This window comes from Oncorhynchus nerka, linkage group LG21 (genome assembly GCF_034236695.1).
Source record: "Oncorhynchus nerka isolate Pitt River linkage group LG21, Oner_Uvic_2.0, whole genome shotgun sequence".
Lineage (NCBI taxonomy): Eukaryota > Metazoa > Chordata > Actinopteri > Salmoniformes > Salmonidae > Oncorhynchus > Oncorhynchus nerka.
Genome location: NC_088416.1, coordinates 5966852 through 5992075, shown reverse-complemented (window position 1 = coordinate 5992075; position 25224 = coordinate 5966852). Strand labels below are relative to the sequence as shown.

At 45.4% G+C, this 25224-nt stretch overlaps 1 protein-coding gene and 1 long non-coding RNA gene across 2 annotated transcripts; one reads left to right on the top strand and one right to left on the bottom strand.

Moving 5' to 3' along the window:
• Positions 1–1129: 1129 nt before the first annotated feature.
• On the top strand, positions 1130–18136 carry LOC115142510 (ATP-dependent RNA helicase DDX39A-like). The gene is made up of 7 exons (XM_065006222.1): positions 1130–1315; positions 2163–2290; positions 2696–2960; positions 4967–5097; positions 5973–6095; positions 7674–7783; positions 12381–18136. Exons 2-7 carry the CDS (start codon positions 2198–2200, stop codon positions 12631–12633), a joined length of 975 nt encoding a protein of 324 aa, XP_064862294.1. The 5' UTR covers positions 1130–1315; positions 2163–2197; the 3' UTR covers positions 12634–18136.
• Positions 18137–18232: 96 nt separating this feature from the next.
• LOC135563508 (uncharacterized) lies at positions 18233–18740 on the bottom strand. The gene is made up of 2 exons (XR_010460328.1): positions 18554–18740; positions 18233–18289 (listed from the first exon to the last, which is right to left on the bottom strand). It is a non-coding gene; the product is annotated as an uncharacterized LOC135563508 (long non-coding RNA).
• Positions 18741–25224: the final 6484 nt, after the last annotated feature.

Below are 25224 nucleotides of genomic sequence, written 5' to 3'. Positions count from 1 at the left end.
ATAGTGGCCACGAAAACACGAGCACAGTGCTTCTAGAGTGTCCCTGTGAACCTAGCTAGCAGTTATACTCGAAGCCGATTTTAATTGCATAAAAAAATGTGCAGTATTGAGTAATTTTCTATATCTGCATCAATTGTAAATAAGAAACATCTTTTTCTTTCCATAATGCTCACAAATAGCAGCCAGGTCCAATCCTTGTTTTTAGCTAGGTAAATTGTAATGATTATGTGCCAAATGTATTCGCTTCCCATTTTGCGTACTGTCCAGCTTTGGCGGTGTGCGTGCGGCCTGCTACTAGCATTATTAGCAGCTAGCTAATGCTATGTAGCTAAACATTATGTAAGTGTTTCCCAAACTCGGTCCTACGGACATCAGGGGGTGTACGTTTTGGTTTGTGCTGTAGCACGACACAGCTGAATAAGCATCAAGCTTTGATTGAGTCAGCTGTGTAATGTTGGGGGGGGGGGGAAACGTGCACCCCTTGGAGTTCCAAGGACCGAATATGGAAAACCCTGTGCTAGACGGTGATGTTTCACAAGGATTCAATTCAGAAAGTGAAATTACAAGAATTGGAATCCTCATGTAATATAACTAAGGTTAGATGGTGAGGAATTGTACATAGATTATTATTATTTTTTAATATATATTTTTTGGCATCCGATACACAACCCAACCAGCCGTACTGCTTTATCCAACCCGGAAGCCAGCCGCACCAATGTGTCCCAATGTGTCGAGGCTACACCGTGCACCCGGCAACCTTGGTTACTGCGCATTGCGCCTGGCCCGCCACAGGAGTCGCTGGTGCGCGATGAGACAAGAATATCCCTACCGACCAAGCCCTCCCTAACCCGGACGAAGGCCAATTGTCTCCCCAGGACCTCCCGGTTTTCAGACCCTGGGCGCGAACCCAGGGACTCTGATGGCACAGCTGGCGCTGCAGTACAGCGCCCTTAACCACTGCACCACCCGGGAGGCCCTGTACATAGATTATTGAATTGGCATTTCAATTAACCTTCTGAATTTACTGTATTGTTGATACAGTGCCCCCTCCCCACCCCCAAACTAGTCTCCAGTCTTTCCTAGCTTCAACTAACGACCCCTTCTCTAGAATGGCAGAGAACGAGTTGACAACGAGCTGTTGGACTATGAAGAGGATGTGGAGCCTCAGGTTGCCCCGGAGACCACCACACCTGCGGGCAAGGAGGAGGTAAAGGGCTCTTAGTCTCCATCCACAGCTCCGGCTTCCGAGACTTCCTGCTCAAACCAGAGCTGCTCCGCGCCATTGTCGACTGTGGCTTTGAACATCCCTCTGAAGGTGAGCCTCACAGCCACTTCCCACCTTCAACCAAGGACTGCTTTTGACTTTGTCCATTCTGTGTGTGTCAAATGGCACCCTATTCCTGACATAGTGTACTACTATTGAGCTGTGCCCATAGGGCTTTGTTCAAAACTAGCACTGTGTGTGACTGGGCCCTGGTCGAAAGTAATCCACAATATATAGGGTGCCATTTGGGACTCCGACTATGTAGGAATACCCCTTCAAGCATCACATCATACTTAAACTGGTCATCTCTGTATACCTGTCGCAAGACCCACTGGTTGATGCTTATTTATAAAACCCTCTTAGGCCTCACTCCCCCTCCCCTATCTGAGATATCTACTGCAGCCCTCATACTCAACATACAACACCTGTTCTGCCAGTAACATTCTGTTAAAGGTCCCCAAAGCGCAAGCATCCCTGGGTCGCTCCTCTCTTCAGTTTTCTGCCCCTAGTGACTGGAATGAGCTGCAACAAACACCCAAACTGTACAGTTTTATCTCAATGTCTTCATTCAAAGACTCAATCATGGACACTCTTACAAAGCAGCCACAACTGTCAGTGTGACGTGTTGTCTACCTTCTTGCCCTTTGTGCTGTTGTCTGTGCCCAATGTTTGTACAATGTTTTGTGCTGCTACCATGCTGTGTTGTCATGTGTTGATGCCTTGCTATGTTGTCTTAGGTCTCTCTTTATTTAGTGATGTGTGTTTTGTCCTATATATTTTTATATTTTTAATGTTAAATCCCAGGCCCCAATCCCCGCAGGAGGCCTCTTGGTAGGCCGTCATTGTAAATAAGAATTTGTTCTTAACTAACTTCCCTAGTTACGTTTCTGTCTTTCAGTCCAACATGAGTGCATCCCACAGGCCATCCTGGGCATGGACATCCTGTACCAGGCCAAGTCTGGTATGGGCAAGACGGCTGTGTTTGTACTGGCCACCCTGCAGCAGATTGAGCCTGTGAACGGGCAGGTGAATGGTTGAATAATGACATTGTGGAAGCAGCAACTGAATTGCTGTTACATCCTCCTTTACTAAAAATAGCTTTCGATGGAGAATCCATTGAGTGCTTTGTAGTTTAGGAATAGGCTTAATGTGTATCTGGGGATACTTGCATAAGAAAGTGTCTAATCGCCAACTTTATTTAACCTTTATTTGGACTAGGCAAGTCGGTTAAGAATAAATTCTTATTTACAATGATGGCCTACCCCGGCCAAACCCTAATGACGCTGGGCCAATTGCAGTCTGAATTTGTTCTCCTTTAAATCTCACTGTTTACACTGCTGTTCTATCCTATTGGATCATCTTGTGTGCTTGTCTGCTATCCAGAGAGTTCTGTATTAAACATCCTCCCCTACCTCTCTCTCTGTCTACCAGGTGTCTGTGCTGGTGATGTGCCACACACGAGAGCTGGCCTTCCAAATCAGCAAAGAGTATGAGCGCTTCTCCAAGTACATGCCTATCGTCAAGGCAGCCGTGTTCTTCGGGGGCCTGTCCATCAAGAAGGACGAGGATGCGCTGACGAAGAACTGCCCCCACATTGTGGTGAGAACGCCCGGCCGCATCCTGGCCCTCATCCGCAACAAGACCCTCAACCTGAAGAACGTGAAGCACTTTGTCCTGGACGAGTGTGACAAGATGCAAATTCAGACCACAGTAGGACAGGGGGGCTGATGCCAGATGTGAGTGACGGGAGCAAGGAGTAAGTTGAAACGTCACAGAGGAACGGTCAATTGAAAACGTGTTCCAATGTACCTACTAGCATACCACTTAGAATGCACTTCTAATACACTGTCCTACTAAGTAGTAGTGGATCTTGGAACAGAATGCGATAGATTTAAAAAAATAAAAAAAAATATTCACCTTTATTTAACCAAGTAGGCTAGTTGAGAACAAGTTCTCATTTGCAACTGCGACCTGGCCAAGATAAAGCATAGCAGTGTGAACAGACAACACAGAGTTACACATGGAGTAAACAATTAACAAGTGAATAACACAGTAGAAAAAAAAGTCTATATACATTGTGTGCAAAAGGCATGAGGAGGTAGGCGAATAATTAAAATTTAGCAGATTAACACTGGAGTGATAAATGATCAGATGGTCATGTACAGGTAGAGATATTGGTGTGCAAAAGAGCAGAAAAGTAAATAAATATAAATAGTATGGGGATGAGGTAGGTAAAGTTGGGTGGGCTATTTACCGATAGACTATGTACAGCTGCAGCGATCGGGTTAGCTGCTCAGATAGCAGATGTTTGAAGTTGGTGAGGGAGATAAAAGTCTCCAACTTCAGCGATTTTTGCAATTCGTTCCAGTCACAGGCAGCAGAGAACTGGAACGAAAGGCGGCCAAATGAGGTGTTGGCTTTAGGGATGATCAGTGAGATACACCTGCTGGAGCGCGTGCTACGGGTGGGTGTTGCCATCGTGACCAGTGAACTGAGATAAGGCGGAGCTTTACCGAGCATGGACTTGTAGATGACCTGGAGCCAGTGGGTCTGGCGACGAATATGTAGCGAGGGCCAGCCGACCAGAGCATACAGGTCGCACTGGTGGATGGTATAAGGTGCTTTAGTAACAAAACAGATGGCACTGTGATAAACTGCATCCAGTTTGCTGAGTAGAGTATTGGAAGCTATTTTGTAGATGACATCGCCAAGTCGAGGATCGGTAGGATAGTCAGTTTTACTAGGGTCAGTTTGGCGGCGTGAGTGAAGGAGGCTTTGTTGCGGAATAGAAAGCCGATTCTAGATTTGATTTTAGATTGGAGATGTTTGATATGAGTCTGGAAGGAGAGTTTACAGTCTAGCCAGTACTTATAGATGTCCACATATTCTAGGTCGGAACCATCCAGGGTGGTGATGCTAGTCGGGCGTGCAGGTGCAGGCAGCGAACGGTTGAAAAGCATGCATTTGGTTTTACTAGCGTTTAAGAGCAGTTGGAGGCCACGGAAGGAGTGTTGAATGGCATTGAAGCTCGTTTGGAGGTTAGATAGGACAGTGTCCAAGGACGTGACGGAAGTATACTGAATGGTGTCGTCTGTGTAGAGGTGGATCAGGGAATCCTCCGCAGCAAGAGCAACATCATTGATATATACAGAGAAAAGAGTCGGCCCAGAATTTAACCCTGTGGCACCCCCATAGAGACTGCCAGAGGACCGGACAGCATGCCCTCCGATTTGACACACTGAACTCTGTCTGCAAAGTAGTTGGTGAACCAGGCAAGGCAGTCATCAGAAAAACCGAGGCTACTGAGTCTGCCGATAAGAATATGGTGATTGACAGAGTCGAAAGCCTTGGCAAGGTCGATGAAGATGGCTGCACAGTACTGTCTTTTATCGATGGCGGTTATGATATCGTTTAGTACCTTGAGCGTGGCTGACGTGCACCCGTGACCGGCCCCGGAAACCAGATTGCACAGCGGAGAAGGTACGGTGGGATTCGAGATGGTCAGTGACCTGTTTGTTGACTTGGCTTTCGAAGACCTTAGATAGGCAGGGCAGGATGGATATAGGTCTGTAACAGTTTGATGGTGTGACTTAAGTAAGGATTTAGCCAAAACGTAGGAAAGTATTTACATTTTATGTAGTCCTCGGATTTCAGGCTGAGTGGGTTTACTTTTTTTGTGACGGCCATATTCTTTTCCTATCATCTCTCCCTCAGACATGAGGCGTGATGTTCAGGACATCTTCAGGCTCGCACCCCACGAGAAGCAGTGCATGATGTTCAGCGCCACCCTAAGCAAAGAGATCCATCCTGTCTGCCGCAAGTTCATGCAGGATGTACATTGAAGGGGTTCTCATAACCCGTGGTTATGTACATGTTCTGAATCTTAAAGTTGCAGTTTTACACACACACACAGAGATTAACACATCTCCCTAAATTGCACTTTGAAGAGGCAATCGGCAGTATAAACATTAATTAATCATCTTCCTCGACCCTGTTTTGGGGGGATAGGTCTGGAGAAATTTAACCACTCTGAAATTCGTAGAGCTATATGCAAGGACTGACCATCAATGATATCAGAATTATCATTTTGACCATGTTTTGAGACTATATAGTTTATTTTTGTGTTTACTTTGTTTACAAGCATTGGAATGAAACAAGCTTGTATTTTGGGTTCTGGTGGGGTACGAAAGTTGAACTAAGCTCATGGGCATTTGTTATCCTTTTAATTTTAAATGTGTAAAAATTGATGTAGAAACTGCTGATTGCCCCCTTTTTTTCAAGGGATTTTGGATATGGCTTAATATTCATGTAATAAGTTCCAGTCTAGCACATCTAAGCTTTGCCTGCTCGTGACTGTCTGTCTCAAAAGTGGCCAGAGTTGACCCTCTCTTAACCTGGGTCTGGGGCTCTGGACATTTTCAGGAGGAACAGTCCTGGCATTAAAGCTATAATGAAAAATAAAGTTCCATCCAGCTCTAGTACTACTAATTGATGTTCACAATGACATTTGTAGTTCTTCATTCACCAACACAGAATGTGGTTTAGTCCTGTTTTTCACTTAATGTGGCTAGGTTTATAAAACTGTCCCAAAGAGTGACACTTTCCCCATGTTCTATTCATTAGGGCACACTAGCTAAATGTTTAGCACTGGAAGTCCTGGTAGTCCCTCCCTGTGTTCTGTTTGGTGCTTAATGAATATCTCCTGTAGCCCATGGAGGTGTTTGTGGACGATGAGACCAAGCTGACGTTGCACGGCCTGCAGCAGTACTACTGCAAGCTGAAGGATGGCGAGAAGAACCGCAAGCTCTTCGACCTGCTCGAGTTCAACCAGGTACGGACAGAGGTCTTTTCAGAGAATTGAATGCTAAAACGTAATTTATTTTAGTTTTAATCTGAGTGAGTTGAATGTATTTTGAAAGTCAAGTTTTTAAATACAATTTTCCTCATTCAAGTGAACTAAGTCTATGCACCGACAAAGTTTCTGCCTGTGAGTTTTATGCCCTGTGTTTTTCGTCTTCAGAATGTACATTTATTTGACCAGGGTAAAGCCAGGGTGCTTCTAGACCTATCGGCTGCCTTCGATACTGTGAACCATCAGATCCTCCTCTCCACCCTCTCCGAGTTGGGCATCTCCGGCGCGGCCCACGCTTGGATTGCGTCCTACCTGACAGGTCGCTCCTACCAGGTGGCGTGGCGAGAATCCGTCTCCTCACCACGTGCTCTCACCACTGGTGTCCCCCAGGGCTCTGTTCTAGGCCCTCTCCTATTCTCGCTATACACCAAGTCACTTGGCTCTGTCATAACCTCACATGGTCTCTCCTATCATTGCTATGCAGACGACACACAATTAATCTTCTCCTTTCCCCCTTTCCCCCTTCTGATGACCAGGTGGCGAATCGCATCTCTGCATGTCTGGCAGACATATCAGTGTGGATGACGGATCACCACCTCAAGCTGAACCTCGGCAAGACGGAGCTGCTCTTCCTCCCGGGGAAGGACTGCCCGTTCCATGATCTCGCCATCACGGTTGACAACTCCATTGTGTCCTCCTCCCAGAGCGCTAAGAACCTTGGCGTGATCCTGGACAACACCCTGTCGTTCTCAACTAACATCAAGGCGGTGGCCCGTTCCTGTAGGTTCATGCTCTACAACATCCGCAGAGTACGACCCTGCCTCACACAGGAAGCGGCGCAGGTCCTAATCCAGGCACTTGTCATCTCCCGTCTGGATTACTGCAACTCGCTGTTGGCTGGGCTCCCTGCCTGTGCCATTAAACCCCTACAACTCATCCAGAACGCCGCAGCCCGTCTGGTGTTCAACCTTCCCAAGTTCTCTCACGTCACCCCGCTCCTCCGCTCTCTCCACTGGCTTCCAGTTGAAGCTCGCATCCGCTACAAGACCATGGTGCTTGCCTACGGAGCTGTGAGGGGAACGGCACCTCAGTACCTCCAGGCTCTGATCAGGCCCTACACCCAAACAAGGGCACTGCGTTCATCCACCTCTGGCCTGCTCGCCTCCCTACCACTGAGGAAGTACAGTTCCCGCTCAGCCCAGTCAAAACTGTTCGCTGCTCTGGCCCCCCAATGGTGGAACAAACTCCCTCACGACGCCAGGACAGCGGAGTCAATCACCACCTTCCGGAGACACCTGAAACCCCACCTCTTTAAGGAATACCTAGGATAGGATAAAGTAATCCCTCTCACCCCCCCCCTTAAAAGATTTAGATGCACTATTGTAAAGTGGCTGTTCCACTGGATGTCATAAGGTGAATGCACCAATTTGTAAGTCGCTCTGGATAAGAGCGTCTGCTAAATGACTTAAATGTAAATATAAATATCAGATGCAGCATGGGTTTTGTGCCCCATGTTTGTCTTCGGTGTCTCACTGCCATTTTCTCCCCTGTCTGAAGGTGGTGATCTTTGTGAAGTCTGTGCAGCGCTGTGTGGCTCTGTCTCAGCTGCTGGTGGAGCAGAACTTCCCTGCAATCGCCATCCACAGGGGCATGGCCCAGGAGGAGAGGTGGGTTCTGATGGAGAGGAAAAAAATCACTGGCTAAACCCTACAGTCTATGCACTTGTTAAAATCTGAGCAGTTTTGATTGGTATTAGCAATATTAGGATATTGCTTACACTTCAAGTCATCTCAGATATTATTAAGTGCATAGAGTTTAGGGGTAGATTTGGGATTGGGTCTTGGCTTTCATTGGGAAATTCTGATTTGGACAAAAGAATGTCCTCGACTTTTCCGTCCTCTTATCAGTAAACCGATAAGTGGTTGAGGAGTGTCAAAGGCAAACTGTGTCCTCGCCTCCTGCTGAGGAAGCATAAGTGTCCTTTGCTGAAGTTGAGATCTACCCCTCCCCTTTCAATCACCTGTTTACTCTGAGAAGCATGCTGTCATGCCCTGGCCTTAGTTATCTTTGTTTTCTTCATTATTTTGGTTACGTCAGGATGTGACATGGGGGATTTATGTGTTTAGTCTTGTCTAGGGGTTTTGTAAGTTTATGGGTCTGTTTCCTTTCTAGGTAAATTGTATGTCTATGGTTGCCTAGATTGGTTCTCAATTAGAGGCAGCTGTCTATCGTTGTCTCTGATTGGGAACCATATTTAGGCAGCCATATTCTTTGGGTATTTTGTGGGTGATTGTTTCCTGTGTCTGTGTTTGTGCCACACGGGACTGTTTCGTTGCCAGTTCACTTTGTTATTTTGTATATGTGTTCATGTTCAGTTTTTCACATAAAAAACCATGGGCACTTACCATGCTTGATCACTTCCGGCGCCGACAGAGATGGCCGCCTCACTTCGCGTTCCTAGGAAACTATGCAGTTTTTTGTTTTTTTACGTGTTATTTCTTACATTGGTACCCCAGGTCATCTTAGGTTTCATTACATACAGTCGAGAAGAACTACTGAATATAAGAGCAGCGTCAACTCACCATCAGTACGACCAAGAATATGACTTTCGCGAAGCGGACCCTGTGTTCTGCCTTTCACCCAGGACAACGGAATGGATCCCAGCCGGCGACCCCAAAAAACGACTTCGAAAAAGGGGAAAACGAAGCGGTCTTCTGGTCAGACTCCGGAGACGGGCACATCGTGCACCACTCCCTAGCATTCTCTTCGCCAATGTCCAGTCTCTTGACAACAAGGTTGATGAAATCCGAGCAAGGGTAGCATTCCAGAGGGACATCAGAGACTGTAACGTTCTTTGCTTCACGGAAACATGGCTCACTGGAGAGACGCTATCGGAGACGGTGCAGCCAGCTGGTTTCTCCACGCATCGCGCCGACAGAAACAAACATCTTTCTGGTAAGAAGAGGGGCGGGGCGTATGCTTTATGGTTAACGTGACGTGGTGTGGCCAAAACAACATACAGGAACTCAAGTCCTTCTGTTCACCTGATTTAGAATTCCTCACAATCAAATGTAGACCGCATTATCTACCAAGGGAATTCTCTTCGATTATAATCACAGCCGTATATATTCCCCCGCAAGCAGACACATCGATGGCTCTGAACGAACTTTATTTGACTCTTTGCAAACTGGAATCCATATATCCGGAGGCTGCATTCATTGTAGCTGGGGATTTTAACAAGGCTAATCTGAAAACAAGACTCCCTAAATTTGATCAGCATATCGATTGCGCAACCAGGGCGGGAAAAACCTTGGATCATTGCTATTCCAACTTCCGCGACGCATATAAGGCCCTGCCCCGCCCTCCTTTCGGAAAAGCTGACCACGACTCCATTTTGTTGATCCCTGCCTACAGACAGAAACTAAAACAAGAAGCTCCCGCGCTGAGGTCTGTTCAACGCTGGTCCGACCAATCTGATTCCACACTCCAAGACTGCTTCCATCACGTGGACTGGGATATGTTCCGTATTGCGTCAGACGACAACATTGACGAATACGCTGATTCGGTGTGCGAGTTCATTAGAACGTGCGTTGAAGATGTCGTTCCCATAGCAACGATTAAAACATTCCCAAACCAGAAACCGTGGATTGATGGCAGCATTCGCGTGAAACTGAAAGCGCAAACCACTGCTTTTAATCAGGGCAAGGTGACTGGAAACATGACCGAATACAAACAGTGTAACTATTCCCTCCGCAAGGCAATCAAACAAGCTAAGCGTCAGTATAGAGACAGAGTAGAATCTCAATTCAACGGCTCAGACACAAGAGGTATGTGGCAGGGTCTACAGTCAATCACGGATTACAAAAAGAGAACCAGCACCGTCACGGACCAGGATGTCTTGCTCCCAGGCAGACTAAATAACTTTTTTGCCCGCTTTGAGGACAATACAGTGCCACTGACACTGCCCGCAACTAAAACATGCGGACTCTCCTTCACTGCAGCCGACGTGAGGAAAACATTTAAACGTGTCAACCCTCGCAAGGCTGCAGGCCCAGACGGCATCCCCAACCGCGCCCTCAGGGCATGCGCAGACCAGCTGGCTGGTGTGTTTACGGACATATTCAATCAATCCCTATCCCAGTCTGTTCCCACATGCTTCAAGAGGGCCACCATTGTTCCTGTTCCCAAGAAAGCTAAGGTAACTGAGCTAAACGACTACCGCCCCGTAGCACTCACTTCCGTCATCATGAAGTGCTTTGAGAGACTAGTCAAGGACCATATCACCTCCACCCTACCTGACACCCTAGACCCACTCCAATTTGCTTACCGCACAAATAGGTCCACAGACGATGCAATCTCAACCACACTGCACACTGCCCTAACCCATCTGGACAAGAGGAATACCTATGTGAGAATGCTGTTCATCGACTACAGCTCGGCATTTAACACCATAGTGCCCTCCAAGCTCGTCATCAAGCTCGAGACCCTGGGTCTCGACCCCGCCCTGTGCAACTGGGTACTGGACTTCCTGACGGGCCGCCCCCAGGTGGTGAGGGTAGGCAACATCTCCACCCCGCTGATCCTCAACACTGGGGCCCCACAAGGGTGCGTTCTGAGCCCTCTCCTGTACTCCCTGTTCACCCACGACTGTGTGGCCACGCACGCCTCCAACTCAATCATCAAGTTTGCGGACGACACAACAGTGGTAGGCTTGATTACCAACAACGACGAGACGGCCTACAGGGAGGAGGTGAGGGCCCTCGGAGTGTGGTGTCAGGAAAATAACCTCACACTCAACGTCAACAAAACTAAGGAGATGATTGTGGACTTCAGGAAACAGCAGAGGGAACACCCCCCTATCCACATCGATGGAACAGTAGTGGAGAGGGTAGTAAGTTTTAAGTTCCTCGGCGTACACATCACAGACAAACTGAATTGGTCCACCCACACAGACCGCATCGTGAAGAAGGCGCAGCAGCGCCTCTTCAACCTCAGGAGGCTGAAGAAATTTGGCTTATCACCAAAAGCACTCACAAACTTCTACAGATGCACAATCGAGAGCATCCTGTCGGGCTGTATCACCGCCTGGTACGGCAACTGCTCCGCCGCCCACAACCGTAAGGCTCTCCAGAGGGTAGTGAGGTCTGCACAACGCATCACCGGGGGCAAACTACCTGCCCTCCAGGAACACCTACACCACCCGATGTCACAGGAAGGCCATAAAGATCATCAAGGACAGCAACCACCCGAGCCACTGCCTGTTCACCCCGCTATCATCCAGAAGGCGAGGTCAGTACAGGTGCATCAAAGCTGGGACCGAGAGACTTAAAAACAGCTTCTATCTCAAGGCCATCAGACTGTTAAACAGCCACCACTAACATTGAGTGGCTGCTGCCAACACACTGACTCAACTCCAGCCACTTTAATAATGGGAATTGATGGGAAATGATGTAAAATATATCACTAGCCACTTTAAACAATGCTACCTAATATAATGTTCCCTACATTATTCATCTCATATGTATACGTATATACTGTACTCTATATCATCTACTGCATCCTTATGTAATACATGTATCACTAGCCACTTTAACTATGCCACTTTGTTTACATACTCATCTCATATGTATATACTGCACTCAATACCATCTACTGTATCTTGCCTATGCCGCTCTGTACCATCACTCATTCATATATCTTTATGTACATATTCTTTAACCCCTTACACTTGTGTCTATAAGGTAGTAGTTTTGGAATTGTTAGCTAGATTACTTGTTGGTTATTACTGCATTGTCGGAACTAGAAGCACAAGCATTTCGCTACACTCGCACTAACATCTGCTAACCATGTGTATGTGACAAATAATAAAATTTGATTTGATGCCGCGTATTGGTCCAATCCTTGTTACACCTCTTCAGAGGAAGAGGAGGAAATCTGCCGTAACACATGCACATATTTAAAACGATAAGTAGCATATCGTTTTTATCCATACAATGTCTAGCTAAATGTCTTTTACTACTTTACACATTTTAATTTGGGATTCCACCCCTGTAAATGTAATTTGTGAATGGAGTCTAATTTCATACAAGCACATTTCCTCCTCTCCTCTCAGTTACTGTTGACTTTCTTTTCAAAAGGAGGAGAGGAATGAGGAGTTGCACAATCAAATTGAGAATCTCATTTACTTGTACCCACAGGAGTGAAGCAGGATGTAGAATGTTCTACTTATTCTAAATCTATGGGTGCCCCCCCTTCCTCCCCCAGGCTTTCCCGGTACCAGCAGTTCAAGGACTTCCAAAGGCGGATCCTGGTGGCCACCAACCTGTTTGGCCGAGGGATGGACATTGAGCGAGTCAACATCGTCTTCAACTATGACATGCCCGAGGATTCCGACACCTACCTGCACAGAGTGGCCCGTGCAGGCAGGTTCGGGATGAAATTAATTATATCGGTCCATGGCCCTGTAAAGCAGATGTTATCTAGAATCGAGATGAATCTAATGAATAAGTTGCTTTGATGGTAAGCTTGAATGAAGACCAGACACATTTGGGCTAATTAGCTAATATCATGTCATCTGGTGAAGCTCCCTCAGACTACCCAAGTTCCCTAAACGCAACCACATTTAGAAGAATAATTGCTTCCTGAATTCCTAGTGTAGCAATAAGCGCCCTCCTGATAATCACGTTTCCATGAATACCAAGGGGGAACATGGCTTTAAAGTACACACTTCCACCATCCTCCCTCCAAAGGAATTGAAAAGCAATGCAATGTGACTAATAATTTATTCTGCAATGGTAGTGAGTGTATTGTCGGAGGGGGGCTAGGCCGATCTGACCCTGATCAGGTCTGTGATTCAATAAGATACAGATTAAAAGGATTACCAGCACTGCTGCGTTAACCTCAAATGGATTACAAACAGATTTAACACTGTACACCAACAACCCCGGATGCCCTTGCATGCCCTTGAACCAACCAGATCCCCTTTTCTGGGGAACTGATCGAAACTGGGACCAGTATAGTTAGTGTGTCGCCAAAAAGAAACCATCTGACCTATTACTATTACACCTGTGCCACTTTGGTACAATAGCCTCAGTACATTGTGTCACCAGTTGATTGTGTGTTCATTCAGCTCTATATTAACACAACATGAAACCTCCCTCTGGGGTTACAGAACAGGTCTGGATAGTTTGCCACACACACTGGAACGGGCCAATAGAGAGGTGACGTTAATTATACTCCCAGAGAGAGTGAACTGAGGTGAATCATTCCTGTACATTACCAGACACCAGTGATCTTAGAAAACAAGTGCAACCAAGACAACCGCTCTGGTGAAATGGTTGCCCGGGCTTGTTTATCATAATAAAGGGCAAGGCCCTGTTCACCTGACTAGGTGGAGAAATAGATGTGGGGGGCGTGGCCAACAGCGCCTTCTCCGACCAACATTTTTAGAGGCCCTCCCATGGCAGCAGAAACAAAATGTTGCTCTTTTTAAAACCATTTTGTCTGCTATTCGCTATGGGGAAAAGAAAGCATTTTACAGTTTAATTAAGCTAGTTTCCTGCAATTCTACACATTTTGCCATGGCTTGTGTTGTGTTCTTATGCTACACTTCATGACCAAAAGCTTGTCAAACATCTCATTACAAATCATGGGCATTATTATAGAGTTTGTCCCCCTTTTGGTGCTATAACAGCCTCCACTCTTCTGGGAAGGCTTTCCACTAGATGTTGGAACATTGCTGCGGGGACTTGCTACTTGCTTCCATTCAGCCACAAAAGCATTAGTGAAGTCGGGCAATGATGCTGGGCGATTAAGCATGGCTCGCAGTCGGTGTTCCAATTCATTCCAAAGCTGATCGATGGGGTTAAGGTCAGGGCTCTGTGCAGGCTAGTCAAGTTCTTCCACACAAACCTCGGCAAACAATTTCTGTTTGGAACTCCCTTTGTGCACGGAGGCATTGTCATGCTAAAACAGGAAAGGGCATCGTATAGAATGTCATTGTATGCTGTAGCGTTAAGGTTTCCCTTCACTGGAACTAAAGGGCCTATCCCGAACCATGAAAAACAGCCCCAGGCAATTCGTTATTCCTCCTCCAAACATTAGTTGGCACTATGTATTGTGGCAGATAGCGTACTCCTGGCATCCGCCAAACCCAGATTTGTCCATCGGACTGCCAGCTGGTGAAGCGTGATTCATCACTGCAGAGCTTTACGCCACTCCAGCCAATGCTTGGCATTGCGCATGGTGATCTTAGGCTTGTGTGCGGCTGCTCGGCCATGGAAACCCCTTTCATGAAGCTCCCGACAAACAGTTAATATGCTGACGTTGCTTCCAGAGGCAGTTGGGAACTCGGTAGTGAGTGTTGCAACTGAGGACAGATTATTCTTGACTCCCTACAACACTCGGCGGTCCCGTTCTGTGAGCTTGTGTGGCCTACCACTTCACGGCTGAGCCGTTGTTGCTCCTAGACGTTTCCAATTCACAATAACAGCACTTACAGTTGACCGGGGCAGCTCTAGCAGGGCAGATATTTGACAAACTGACTTGTTGGAAAGGTGGCATCCTATGATGATGCCACGTTGAAAGTCACTGAGCTCATCAGTAAAGGCCATTCTACTGTCAATGTTTGTCTACAGAGATTGCATGACTGTGTGCTCAATTTTTATACATCTGTCAGCAAAGGATGTTGCTGAACTGTCCGACTCCACTAATTTGAATTGGTGTCCACATACTTTTGTATATATAGTGTATCTGAGTGACTCAAACATAACAAAATCAATTGGGGGCCCCATGCCAAGACATTTGGGGGAATTTTAGAGGAAACATTGCAATGTTGTTTTTGTAATATTATCACCCCTCTAGTATGTGATGTCTCTGAAACAATACAGTTATACTGATCTGTAGCATCCTGTATCTGGGCAAATAATGGTTTAACCAGTTGCCATTCCATTTCCTCTTTATTCCGTGCTGTAATGTAAAGTGCTTCCAAAATAATATGAACAACAGACTAGAAGGGAGCTTGTAGTAGCTGCAGTAGGGCAGGATACTGGAGTTTTAGACTTGATATGTCAGGTCATGGAGTTTCTCCCAGTATCTCAGCGTCAGCAGGATAATGGAGTGGAACCTTTAGCACAGGGCAGGCCTCTGCTGATCGCTACAACCAACCAACCACAGTGAGAGAGTCGGTGTGACGAACAGATAGACAGAACCTCCGAGATGCAGAGACAGACAGACAGACAGGCAGACAGACACAGACATCAGGACAGGTTTATGATATCCCTCCTTCCTACTACGGTCCTTATTGTGGCATTCAGCAGTTTTGTACAGCAGAAGCACGCCACAGCCAAGCCGGTGTAAAACACAAAGACTTAATCTGACAACATCACAAAGGCATATTAGTTTATCATTCATTCACAGTTCACCTTAGCATGGGTTGCCATAACAACAGCAAGTAGCAGGGATGATGAGAAAGAAGTGAGGTTTACACAGCTGTGTGTAAATGCCAACTGTCACTTTTACTGAGCTGTAATGTTCAAATGTCCCATCCGTGTGTGTGTGGTAATCTAGTATAGTGTTTAATTTCAAAACAAGATCATGAGGATGTGTGAAGATCAGGTCATTGTTTTCTAGAGAGTTAGTGTTTCACTCTCTGTATGGTGAGTGCATTTCCTAGATAAGGTTAAAAGAAATGACTTGATTTCTCACTCAACACACCCTGTGCTGGTGAAATCTACCCGGCGCTTTCACTTGGTGGTGCATGTCTCTATTCTAGCGTTTATAATATTAACAATTATTAGCCTGAAATGCAAGGTAATTTATTCCTTGAAAAGTAGTCCCCAAAAAGACTGAATGCAGATGCTTGGGGCAGAATACTTCACTTTTTTTTATAGTCAGCCATAATACCTCTTCCATAATAAAATGTTTGAGATCTTTCGCTCTCATCTTTTGGAGTAAAGCCAACCCAAGGGACACCCATTTCTGACTACAATATTCTAATGGCTGTAGCATGACTTCACTAGCAAAAATAATACATCTGAAGGACAAATAACCTGCGTTGTATAGGCTACAAAGAACTGGCTGAGGATGTAATTACGTAGGCTTTTGCCTGTTTCGGTTTGTGTGATGGCACTTAGCGATGCTACCTGTACAACAGGCTCTCGCGCTGCAGATGATGCTTCAGCTCCAGTATCTGTCACCAATTCAAATGTCAGTTCAAACCTATGTCTTGCAGTGCAATGTGACAGAAGAAGGCTATTCAAAACATTGCAAAGATTGTATAACGATATATGCAATGGAGGCCGCGCAAGCGAAGAGGCTATAATGTGTCCTCTTATTTCTGTGCGTAAAACTAGGCTACAGAAAAATAACGGTTTGTAGCCTATTTCGGCTATTTTCTTTTTCGGTTGCCTTCCCTTTCCATTTGAGGGGCTTATTCGCTTTCAGGAAATATGCAAATGAAGACCACTGTACTAATTCGACAAGAGAGAAATGAAGCAGTATCAGCACAGCACCGCTCGCCAAGTAACCTCTGATGAAGATTAAGGCTTCCTCAATGTAAATCATAAACAGAATGGCGTGCTTCAGCGTTTCTACACCATTTGCCGTGAGGTGGTGCACACACCAATCAGATTACAAAACAGGCATGATTGGCATGTCTAAAGCCAATGAATTGGCTTAATCAAGGTACCCTTTGTGGTGACACCGCAATGATCCACTCATGTCTATACTTTATTCTGCGGGGAGGCGTGGCTTGCATACAGTGGCGGGCTTACTCTATCAATCATCAATCAAATGCATTTATATAGCCCTTCCTACATCAGCTGATATCTCAAAGTGCTGTACAGAAACCCAGCCTAAAACCTCAAACAGCAAGCAATGCAGGTGTTGAAGCACGTTGGCTAGGAAAAACTCCCTAGAAAGGCCAAACCCTAGGAAGAAACCTAGAGAGGAACCAGGCTATGAGGGGTGGCCAGACCTCTTCTGGCTGTGCCCGGTGGAGATTATAACAGAACATGGCCAAGATGTTAAAATGTTCATAAATGACCAGCGTGGTCAAATAATAGGTCTGGGACAGGTAGCACGTCTGGTGAACAGGTCAGGATTCCATAGCCGCAGACAGAACAGTTGAAACTGGAGCAGCAGCACGGCCATGTGGACTGGGAACAACAAGGAGTGATCATGCCAGGTAGTCCTGAGGCATGGTCCTAGGGCTCAGGTCCTTTGAGAGAGAGAAAGAAAGAGAGAATTAGAAGGAGCATACTTAAATTCACACAGGACACCGGATAAGACAGGAGAAGTACTCCAGATATAACAAACTGACCCTAGCCCCCCGACACATAAACTACTGCAGCATAAATACTGGAGGCTGAGACAGGAGGGGTCAGGAGACACTGTGGCCCCATCCGATGATACCCCCGGACAGGGCCAAACAGGAAGGATATAACCCCACCCACTTTGCCAAAGCACAGCCCCCACACCACTAGAGGGATATCTTCAACCACCAACTTACCATCCTGAGACAAGGCCGAGTATAGCCCACAAAGAGATCTCCGCCACGGCACAACCCAAGGGGGGGCGCCAACCCAGACAGGAAGATCACATCAGTGACTCAACCCACTCAAGTGACGCACCCCTCCTAGGGACGGCACTCTATAGTGCTTTAGAGATTTATTCCCTCTAAAAGAATATATAAAATGAGGGAATTATTCAAATGTAACTCTTATTATGTCAATTGCAATTAGGTTAGGGCATTATTATAGCCTATACTGGCTATAATGACTGGCACAGTGAACATACTCATAACAATGATACTGTAGTAGACAGTAGACAGCAAATTGACCTTAAGAATCTATAGCATGCAGGTGGGTCTGTAAAACAAAAACTCAAGAAGAAGAAGATCAAAATAACTGCAAGTTGTGTTTATTGAATTAAATGGGGTATAATAAAATGAGTTGTGAGTAGGGGGGTTGTCTCCCTCCCTCTTCTGTTGGCTTTGAGAGTTTATTTAGAAAGTGGGTTGGGGGAGGTGGCAGCAGGGTTTTCCCAAACTCGTCTTCTGCACAGTTACTTTTGCATTTTTTTTTTGCAGGGGAAGCAAAATAGTTTTGCCAGGGCGGCTGTGATCCGCGGGAGGAGAGCCTGTTTTTTCTTAGGCTCATCTGCAGCCACAGTACCTGAACAGGTGACAGAGAACAAGGCATGAAATCAGGGTCGTGTTCATTAGGGTACACAGAAGCAAAATATTTTGAAACAGAAAACAAAAACAAGCATTTGTTATTGGCAAGTTCAAGAAAGTTCGTCCCTGTTTTAGTCCGCTGTCTTCCATTTAGTGGCTAATGAATAAGACCCTGATAACTTTATCATAGTCTCCCGTCCTTACATTACAATACTGTGCTGAAGACAGATGCACATGTTGACTGACAGAAATGAGGACTTACTATCATTGCCAAGAGGAGACACCTTGTTCTTCTTCTGGTTCTTGTTATTTCCTCGCTTCTTCTTTCCTGACTTCCTCACTTCTTTCTTCATAGCTTCTTCCTTCTCTTTCTTCTTAGTAGAGAGAGAAACAGATATGAGTCGATGCCTCACAATCAAACAGCCCAAATAACTAAACGATCTACTGGTTCTTGGCCGTCTCACCTGTGTGGAGGTGATGTCCTCGAGGTCTGTGGAGAGGGCGCTGCTGATGGGCTTGGTGCTTTCAGAAAGGTAGCTAATTACCTGGGACTTCTCAGAGATGGCTGAGCTCACCCTGGTCTTTTCCAAACCAGTGCTGTCATCAGCCATCTCCTCTAGGTCCTCTTCTAGGGTTTCCCTCCAAGCCAGGAGCTCCTCGGTGAGGGTGACGTCACTCCTTGAGGAGGTTGAGGAGTATGACCTCCCACTACCACGGCTCCTCCTGGCTCCAAAATGGCCTTCGAAACTCCAGTCCTCTATGACTTGTGTGATGGTGTCCGCCATGCACTTGATGGCTGCCTCGCTACCAGAGCGTGCGGCACGCAGTTGAGCCCGGTTGGAGTCCGAACGCAGGGACAATCTTTTAGCCGCAGTCTTCACGATGGCTTTCACCGCATCCTCACCACTGAATTGGATGCTCTCCTCCAGGCCAAAGACGACAGAGATGTCAGCATACTTCAGGGCATGCTGGACCTCCACAAAGAGATCCTTCATCAACCTGAAGGGGTCATTGGCCCTCCTTGTCTGGGGGGACTCTGAGGCCTCCAGTCGGCACATGATGCCCTGGAGAATAAACTTCAGAGTCTGGGGGCTCATGACGGTGGCCCAGGGAGTGCTGCAAAGGAGGATGTGCTCCTTGCCTGGTAGGAGGGAGGGAATCTTCTCCAGGGGGTCCTGCCTGTTCTTGGTGGGCATCAGGGAGCTGTCACTCATCTTGGAGACCTCAGCCCCCCCCACCTCTTCTTCCAGAGTCTGGGCAGGAGCTGCCCATGCTGCCTGGGTTGAGGTGGAGGGTTTAGGGTATGAGACAGTCATGGCACTTACAACCACCTCCTCTTTGTCCTTGGGTGAAGAGGAACACGGAGAGTCAGGGAACCTTTCCCTGGCACCGGAATCCAATCCTAAGAAAACACACTCATATTCTGAACTGGTTCAAAGCCACATCCATGTATTACACTATGCAGTATCTAGTACATTTACTATAATGGTAATACACTGGTTATTACTGGTCATATGGGCAAAACAGGTTATAAGTGTACCTTTCTGGATGATGAGCCTGGCCTTGTAATCGTCGTTGCAGGTACTGTTCAGGATGTCTCCCACCCTGGTGGTCAGGACCTGGCAGACGGCCCCTAGTCAAATCAAAATGTATTTAATGCAGGGGTGTCAAACTCATTCCATGGAGGGCTGGCTAAGTGTCTGCGGGTTTTAGTTTTTTCCTTTCAATTAAGACCTAGACAACCAGGTTAGAGGAGTTTCTTACTAATTAGTGACCTTAATTCATCAATCAAGGGTGGAGTGAAACCCTGCAGAAACCCGGCCTTCTATAGAATGAGTTTGACATTTGATTTAAAGTAATTCTTCACACATAACATGTCTCCAAACACTGTATAGAAAAATAAGAAAAAAAGAGGAGAGAAAATGAAAATACCATTACAGACAATAAGAGAAAAGAAAGAAGGGGAATGTGCTGGTGCAAAAGACGGTAAAAACAACATAATAACTAACCTAGTGCCTCCTTGTTGTCATCGGAGAGGGAGCTGGAGGACTGGAGGGTAACTTTAGTGCCCTTCTTGATAGCTGGCAGGACACCTACAGAAAGAGGATCGTAGACATTAGTGGATCCTTCCACCATATATCGTTTTAGAATTCTATCAATAAATCCAGGTATTTTGGAAGTGGAGATGAATACTCACTGTAACTGGTTGTTAGAGTTTGAGGCAGTGCTAACATACCAACTACTTGGCGGCTTAGTTCTTTCACCCCTGACTTAGCCTCCCTAGACCTTCTAGCCTTGATAACCTCTGTGGCCTTCTTTTCTGCCTTTGCTATATTTGCCTCTCGGCTGGGCCTGGGGCCTTGCGGGGCTTCGGCACAAGGTTCTGAGACAAATAACAACAGTGGGGAAATCATATCACCATAGAAACCACATTTTTCACCATAGGCATGATGGTACTGAGTGACATGTCACATAAGGGTTAACCTTAGAATTAGAATCAGAATTCAAATCTGAATTCCAATACTATTAGTTCTAACTAGTAGGTGGTCCATGTGTCTTAATGGCGTTATTATCGCGTTAAAAAATGGTTTTCAACCCGTCGTATTACTAGATTGCAACCAACTGTCCTCCGTGACAACCAGACGTTTTGCAACAGAACTAAAAGATGTTTCTTACCTTTCGAGGGCTATCCTGGAGGCAGTCTACCAGGGCTGGCAGGCTTAGTCCATCATGGCCAGCCAAATGGACATCTGCCTTTCGAGGGCTATCCTGGAGGCAGTCTACTGGCAGGCCATCATGGCAGCCAAATGGACATCTGCCTTTCGAGGGCTATCCTGGAGGCAGTCTACCAGGGCTGGCAGGCTTAGTCCATCATGGCCAGCCGAATGGACATCTGTCTGGAGCACTTGCTCTCTAGCACTAGCTTGGAGGGTCCCAGCCTGGGGTATAGGAACATAAGGAAATACATAGAACTTAAGCCCTCCATTATTATGCCCACTTTTCCAGCTATAAACCATAACCTTAGAATTACAATCAGAATTCAAATCTGAATTCCAAAACTATTAGTTCTAACTAAACTCAGCAAAAAAAGAAACGTCCTCTCACTGTCAACTGCGTTTATTTTCAGCAAACTTAACATGTGTAAATATTTGTATGAACATAACAAGATTCAACAACTGAGACATAAACTGAACAAGTTCCACAGACATGTGACTAACAGAAATGGAATAATGTGTCCCTGAACAAAGGAGGGGTCAATCAAAAGTAACAGTCAGTAACTGGTGTGGCCACCAGCTGCATTAAGTACTGCAGTGCATCTCCTCCTCATGGGCTGCACTAAATTTGGCAGTTCTTGCTGTGAGATGTTAACCCACTCTTAAAAAATTAAATAAGAAAATGTTATCTCACTCTTCCACCAAGGCACCTGCAAGTTCCTGCACATTTCTGCGGGGAATGGCCCTAGCCCTCACCCTCTGATCCAACAGGTCCCAGACATACTCAATGGGATTGAAATCCGGGCTGTTCGCTGGCCATGGCAGAACACTGACATTCCTGTCTTGCAGGTAAATCACGCACAGAACGAGCAGTATGGCTGGTGGCATTGTCATGCTGGAGGGTCATGTCACGATGAGCCTGGAGGAAGGGTACCACATGAGGGAGGAGGCAGTCTTCCCTTTAACGCACAGCGTTGAGATTGCCTGCAATGACAACAAGCTCAGTCCGATGATGCTGTGACACACCGCCCCAGACCTTGACGGACCCTCCACCTCCAAATCGATCCCGCTCCAGAGTACAGGCCTCTGTGTAATGCTCATTCCTTTTGACGATAAACGCAAATCCGACCATTACCCCTAGTGAGACAAAACCGCGACTTGTCAGTAAAGAGCACTTTTTGCCAGTCCTGTCTGGTCCAGCGACGGTTGGGTTTGTGCCTATAGGTGACGTCGTGCCCGGTGATGTCTGGTGAGGAGCTGCCTTACAACAGGCCTACAAGCCCTCAGTCCAGTCTCTCTCAGCCTATTGCGGACAGTCTGAGCACTGATGGAGGGATTGTGCGTTCCTGGTGTAACTCGGGCAGTTGTTGTTGCCATCCTGTACTTGTCCTGCAGGTGTGATGCAATGCCTTAGGCACGTTCATGCAGATGAGCAGGGACCCTGGGCATCTTTCTTTTGGTGTTTTTCAGAGTCAGTAGAAAGGCCTCTTTAGTGTCCTAAGATTTCACAACTGTGACCTTAATTGCCTACCGTCTGTAAGCTGTTAGTGTCTTAACGACCGTTCCACAGGTGCATGTTCATAAATTGTTTACGGTTCATTGAACAAGCATGGGAAACAGTGTTAAAACCCTTCACAATGAAGATCTGTGAAGATATTTGGATTTTTACGAATTATCTTTAAAATACATGGTCCTGAAAAAGGGACGTTTCTTTTTTTGCTGAGTTTAGTAGCTGGTCCATATGTCTTAATGGCTTTATTATCGCGTTGTAAACTGGTTTTCAACACGTCATATTACTAGATTGCAACTAACTGGTCTCCATTACAACCAGACGTTTTGCAACAGAACTATAAGACGTTTTCTTACCTTTAGGGGGCTGTCAAGGGGGCAGTCTACCAGGGCTGGCAGCCTTAGTCCATCATGGTCAGTGATGTCTGTCTGGAGGACCTGCTCTCCAGCACTAGCTTGGAGGGTCCCAGCCTGGGGTATATGAACATAAGGAAATACATTTAACCTTAGCCCTGAATTAATTATGCCCACTTTTCCAACTATAAATCATATCAATCTGTTTTTACAGCATATAGGTTATACTACCAAGAAGATAGCCTCATTACATATCAAGAGGGATAGCCCCAGAATGAACAAACATTTTTTTATCACTTATGAGACTTACTTTTAGAATAATTTTTCTCAACGGTTTATGATTTCTATCCATTGTGCTTTCATGCACCCTTCAGATGGGACCTGACATTTTTTTTAAATAAACAAATACATTTTAAAATACATTTCAAACATTTTTTTTACAAAATCTTGGCCAGTTATGCTGTACTCACACAGAATGTCTTCTTTGTCCACTCAAAGTGATTTATTTGAACATGAGGATGACTGTCCTTTGCAAAGCATCAACTCAACTGAGGCAAAAGTAGCGCTCTGAACATTTTCTTGAGTTCGTTTACGTCATAGGCTTCTATATCTCGTCTTACATTATGACGTCAACTACAAAAGCACAGAGCGACCAATCCGGGAAATTAATGCATTGTTTCTGATCACATACGATATCTGAAAAATGTTTACAATGTAACCCAATTAATTTAGGTTCAGTGAGGTTTTATCGTATTATATGGATAAATGTTGCCCTCTGTTGGCCATAACTGATATATTATAGTCAAATAAATCAAATCATTGATGGGTTTGGTGAGGGAAGACAGATGTAGTAAACTGATATGATCAGGGCATGCACACATATTGCCCATGAATTAATAAATGTTTTAAGCCAAATGTCTATTTGTCCAAGACAGTCATTGTTACGCCTTTGCCCAAATTGCCCTTAAATAGCTTCATGTCACATATCTATCATAATTTATACAAACTGGATGAATGCAGGCTGTTGGTTTGTAAATGTTGTAAATAAATATGTATATAGTATGCATATGTAACAGTTGTTAAAGTACTATGTGAATTTCACCAGGTTCATATATTAATATGTCGTGTTGATTTGTTATTATGCATGCCTGCATCCTGGCTGAAGTGGAGTGTGTTCTTACGTTTTGCCCTGCATGCTCAAATCATTTTGTATCCTGAGAGAGGTAGTCACGTTTTTTATGTCTTTAGAAAAGTTTGATTTTTTTCAGTACAAAGTCATACACACAGTGTTTTGTTCATGAATAATGATGTGTATTTGGAGGTTACTCATAAGTGGATGGTATTGTTAAGATGCACTTGTAATTGTACTTTTTAGGATGATATCAACATTCTGAATTCAACATGTGGTTAATAGCTAGCTAAGGTATTAGCAGGCTATTTATTGTATGTGTGAACGATGGCTAGCTCCTCGAATGATCCCAGTCCCTCCTATTGTGTATCTACTGTAGAAAGAGGCCACGATTCGCAGAACATATGTGCTCTACAAATGTTTTATTTCCTTTTGGATGCAGGTATGTGGTTTTATCTTTGTAAAATATGTTATGTATAATAAGGAGAGACTATTAATGTTTGTATTCGAAAATATTTTTTATGCACTGAGAGAGAAAGAGGCGACGATTCTCAGAACATATGTGCTCTACAAATGTTTTATTTCCTTTTGGATGCAGATGCAGGATGCAGAGAGTGAGTTCTGCTTGATTAAAACTACCAGGTCTCCAAAGTCCACGTATATAGTCTCAATCAACCACACACAACGCAGAGTTACAGCGGTGCAGTATAGCACCGGTTACACATATTCGTATTATTGTTTCATTCACTTATCTTTTTGACCTGCACTGTTGGAGTTCAGATCTTAAGAATTTCACTGTACCCTACAATTACATCTCCGACCGACTAATAATCTAATCGATTGAAATCTAATCTAAATTCAGATTTTTTTCTGGATGAGGAAACCTAGTCACACGTAGCTATAATTTACAGAAATCATAAATGTTTACATTATTGCTGAATAAGGCTATCAGTGTACTTTTTTCATACCAGTGTTGTCAAACAAGAAATTATGCCTACAATTTAGTTTAGGGCAGCTGGCGAAATCCCGATCGGCATTTGATGCAGATATTGAAAATCAAGATCGGCATTAAATTAGACGGTTCGTTTTCAGGCCGGTTTGGTGAGATTGCCTTTAACCTGTTATAATTGACCAATAGTGGCCACGAAAACACGAGCACAGTGCTTCTAGAGTGTCCCTGTGAACCTAGCTAGCAGTTATACTCGAAGCCGATTTTAATTGCATAAA

Bases quoted from the DNA above. Each gene is read 5' to 3' on its own strand.
- LOC115142510 (XM_065006222.1), top strand. From the start codon at position 2,198: ATGGACATCCTGTACCAGGCCAAGTCTGGTATGGGCAAGACGGCTGTG. The intron at 2,291-2,695 runs GTGAATGGTTGA...TCTGTCTACCAG, and splicing joins TTGAGCCTGTGAACGGGCAG to GTGTCTGTGCTGGTGATGTG. The intron at 5,098-5,972 runs GTACATTGAAGG...TATCTCCTGTAG, and splicing joins GCCGCAAGTTCATGCAGGAT to CCCATGGAGGTGTTTGTGGA.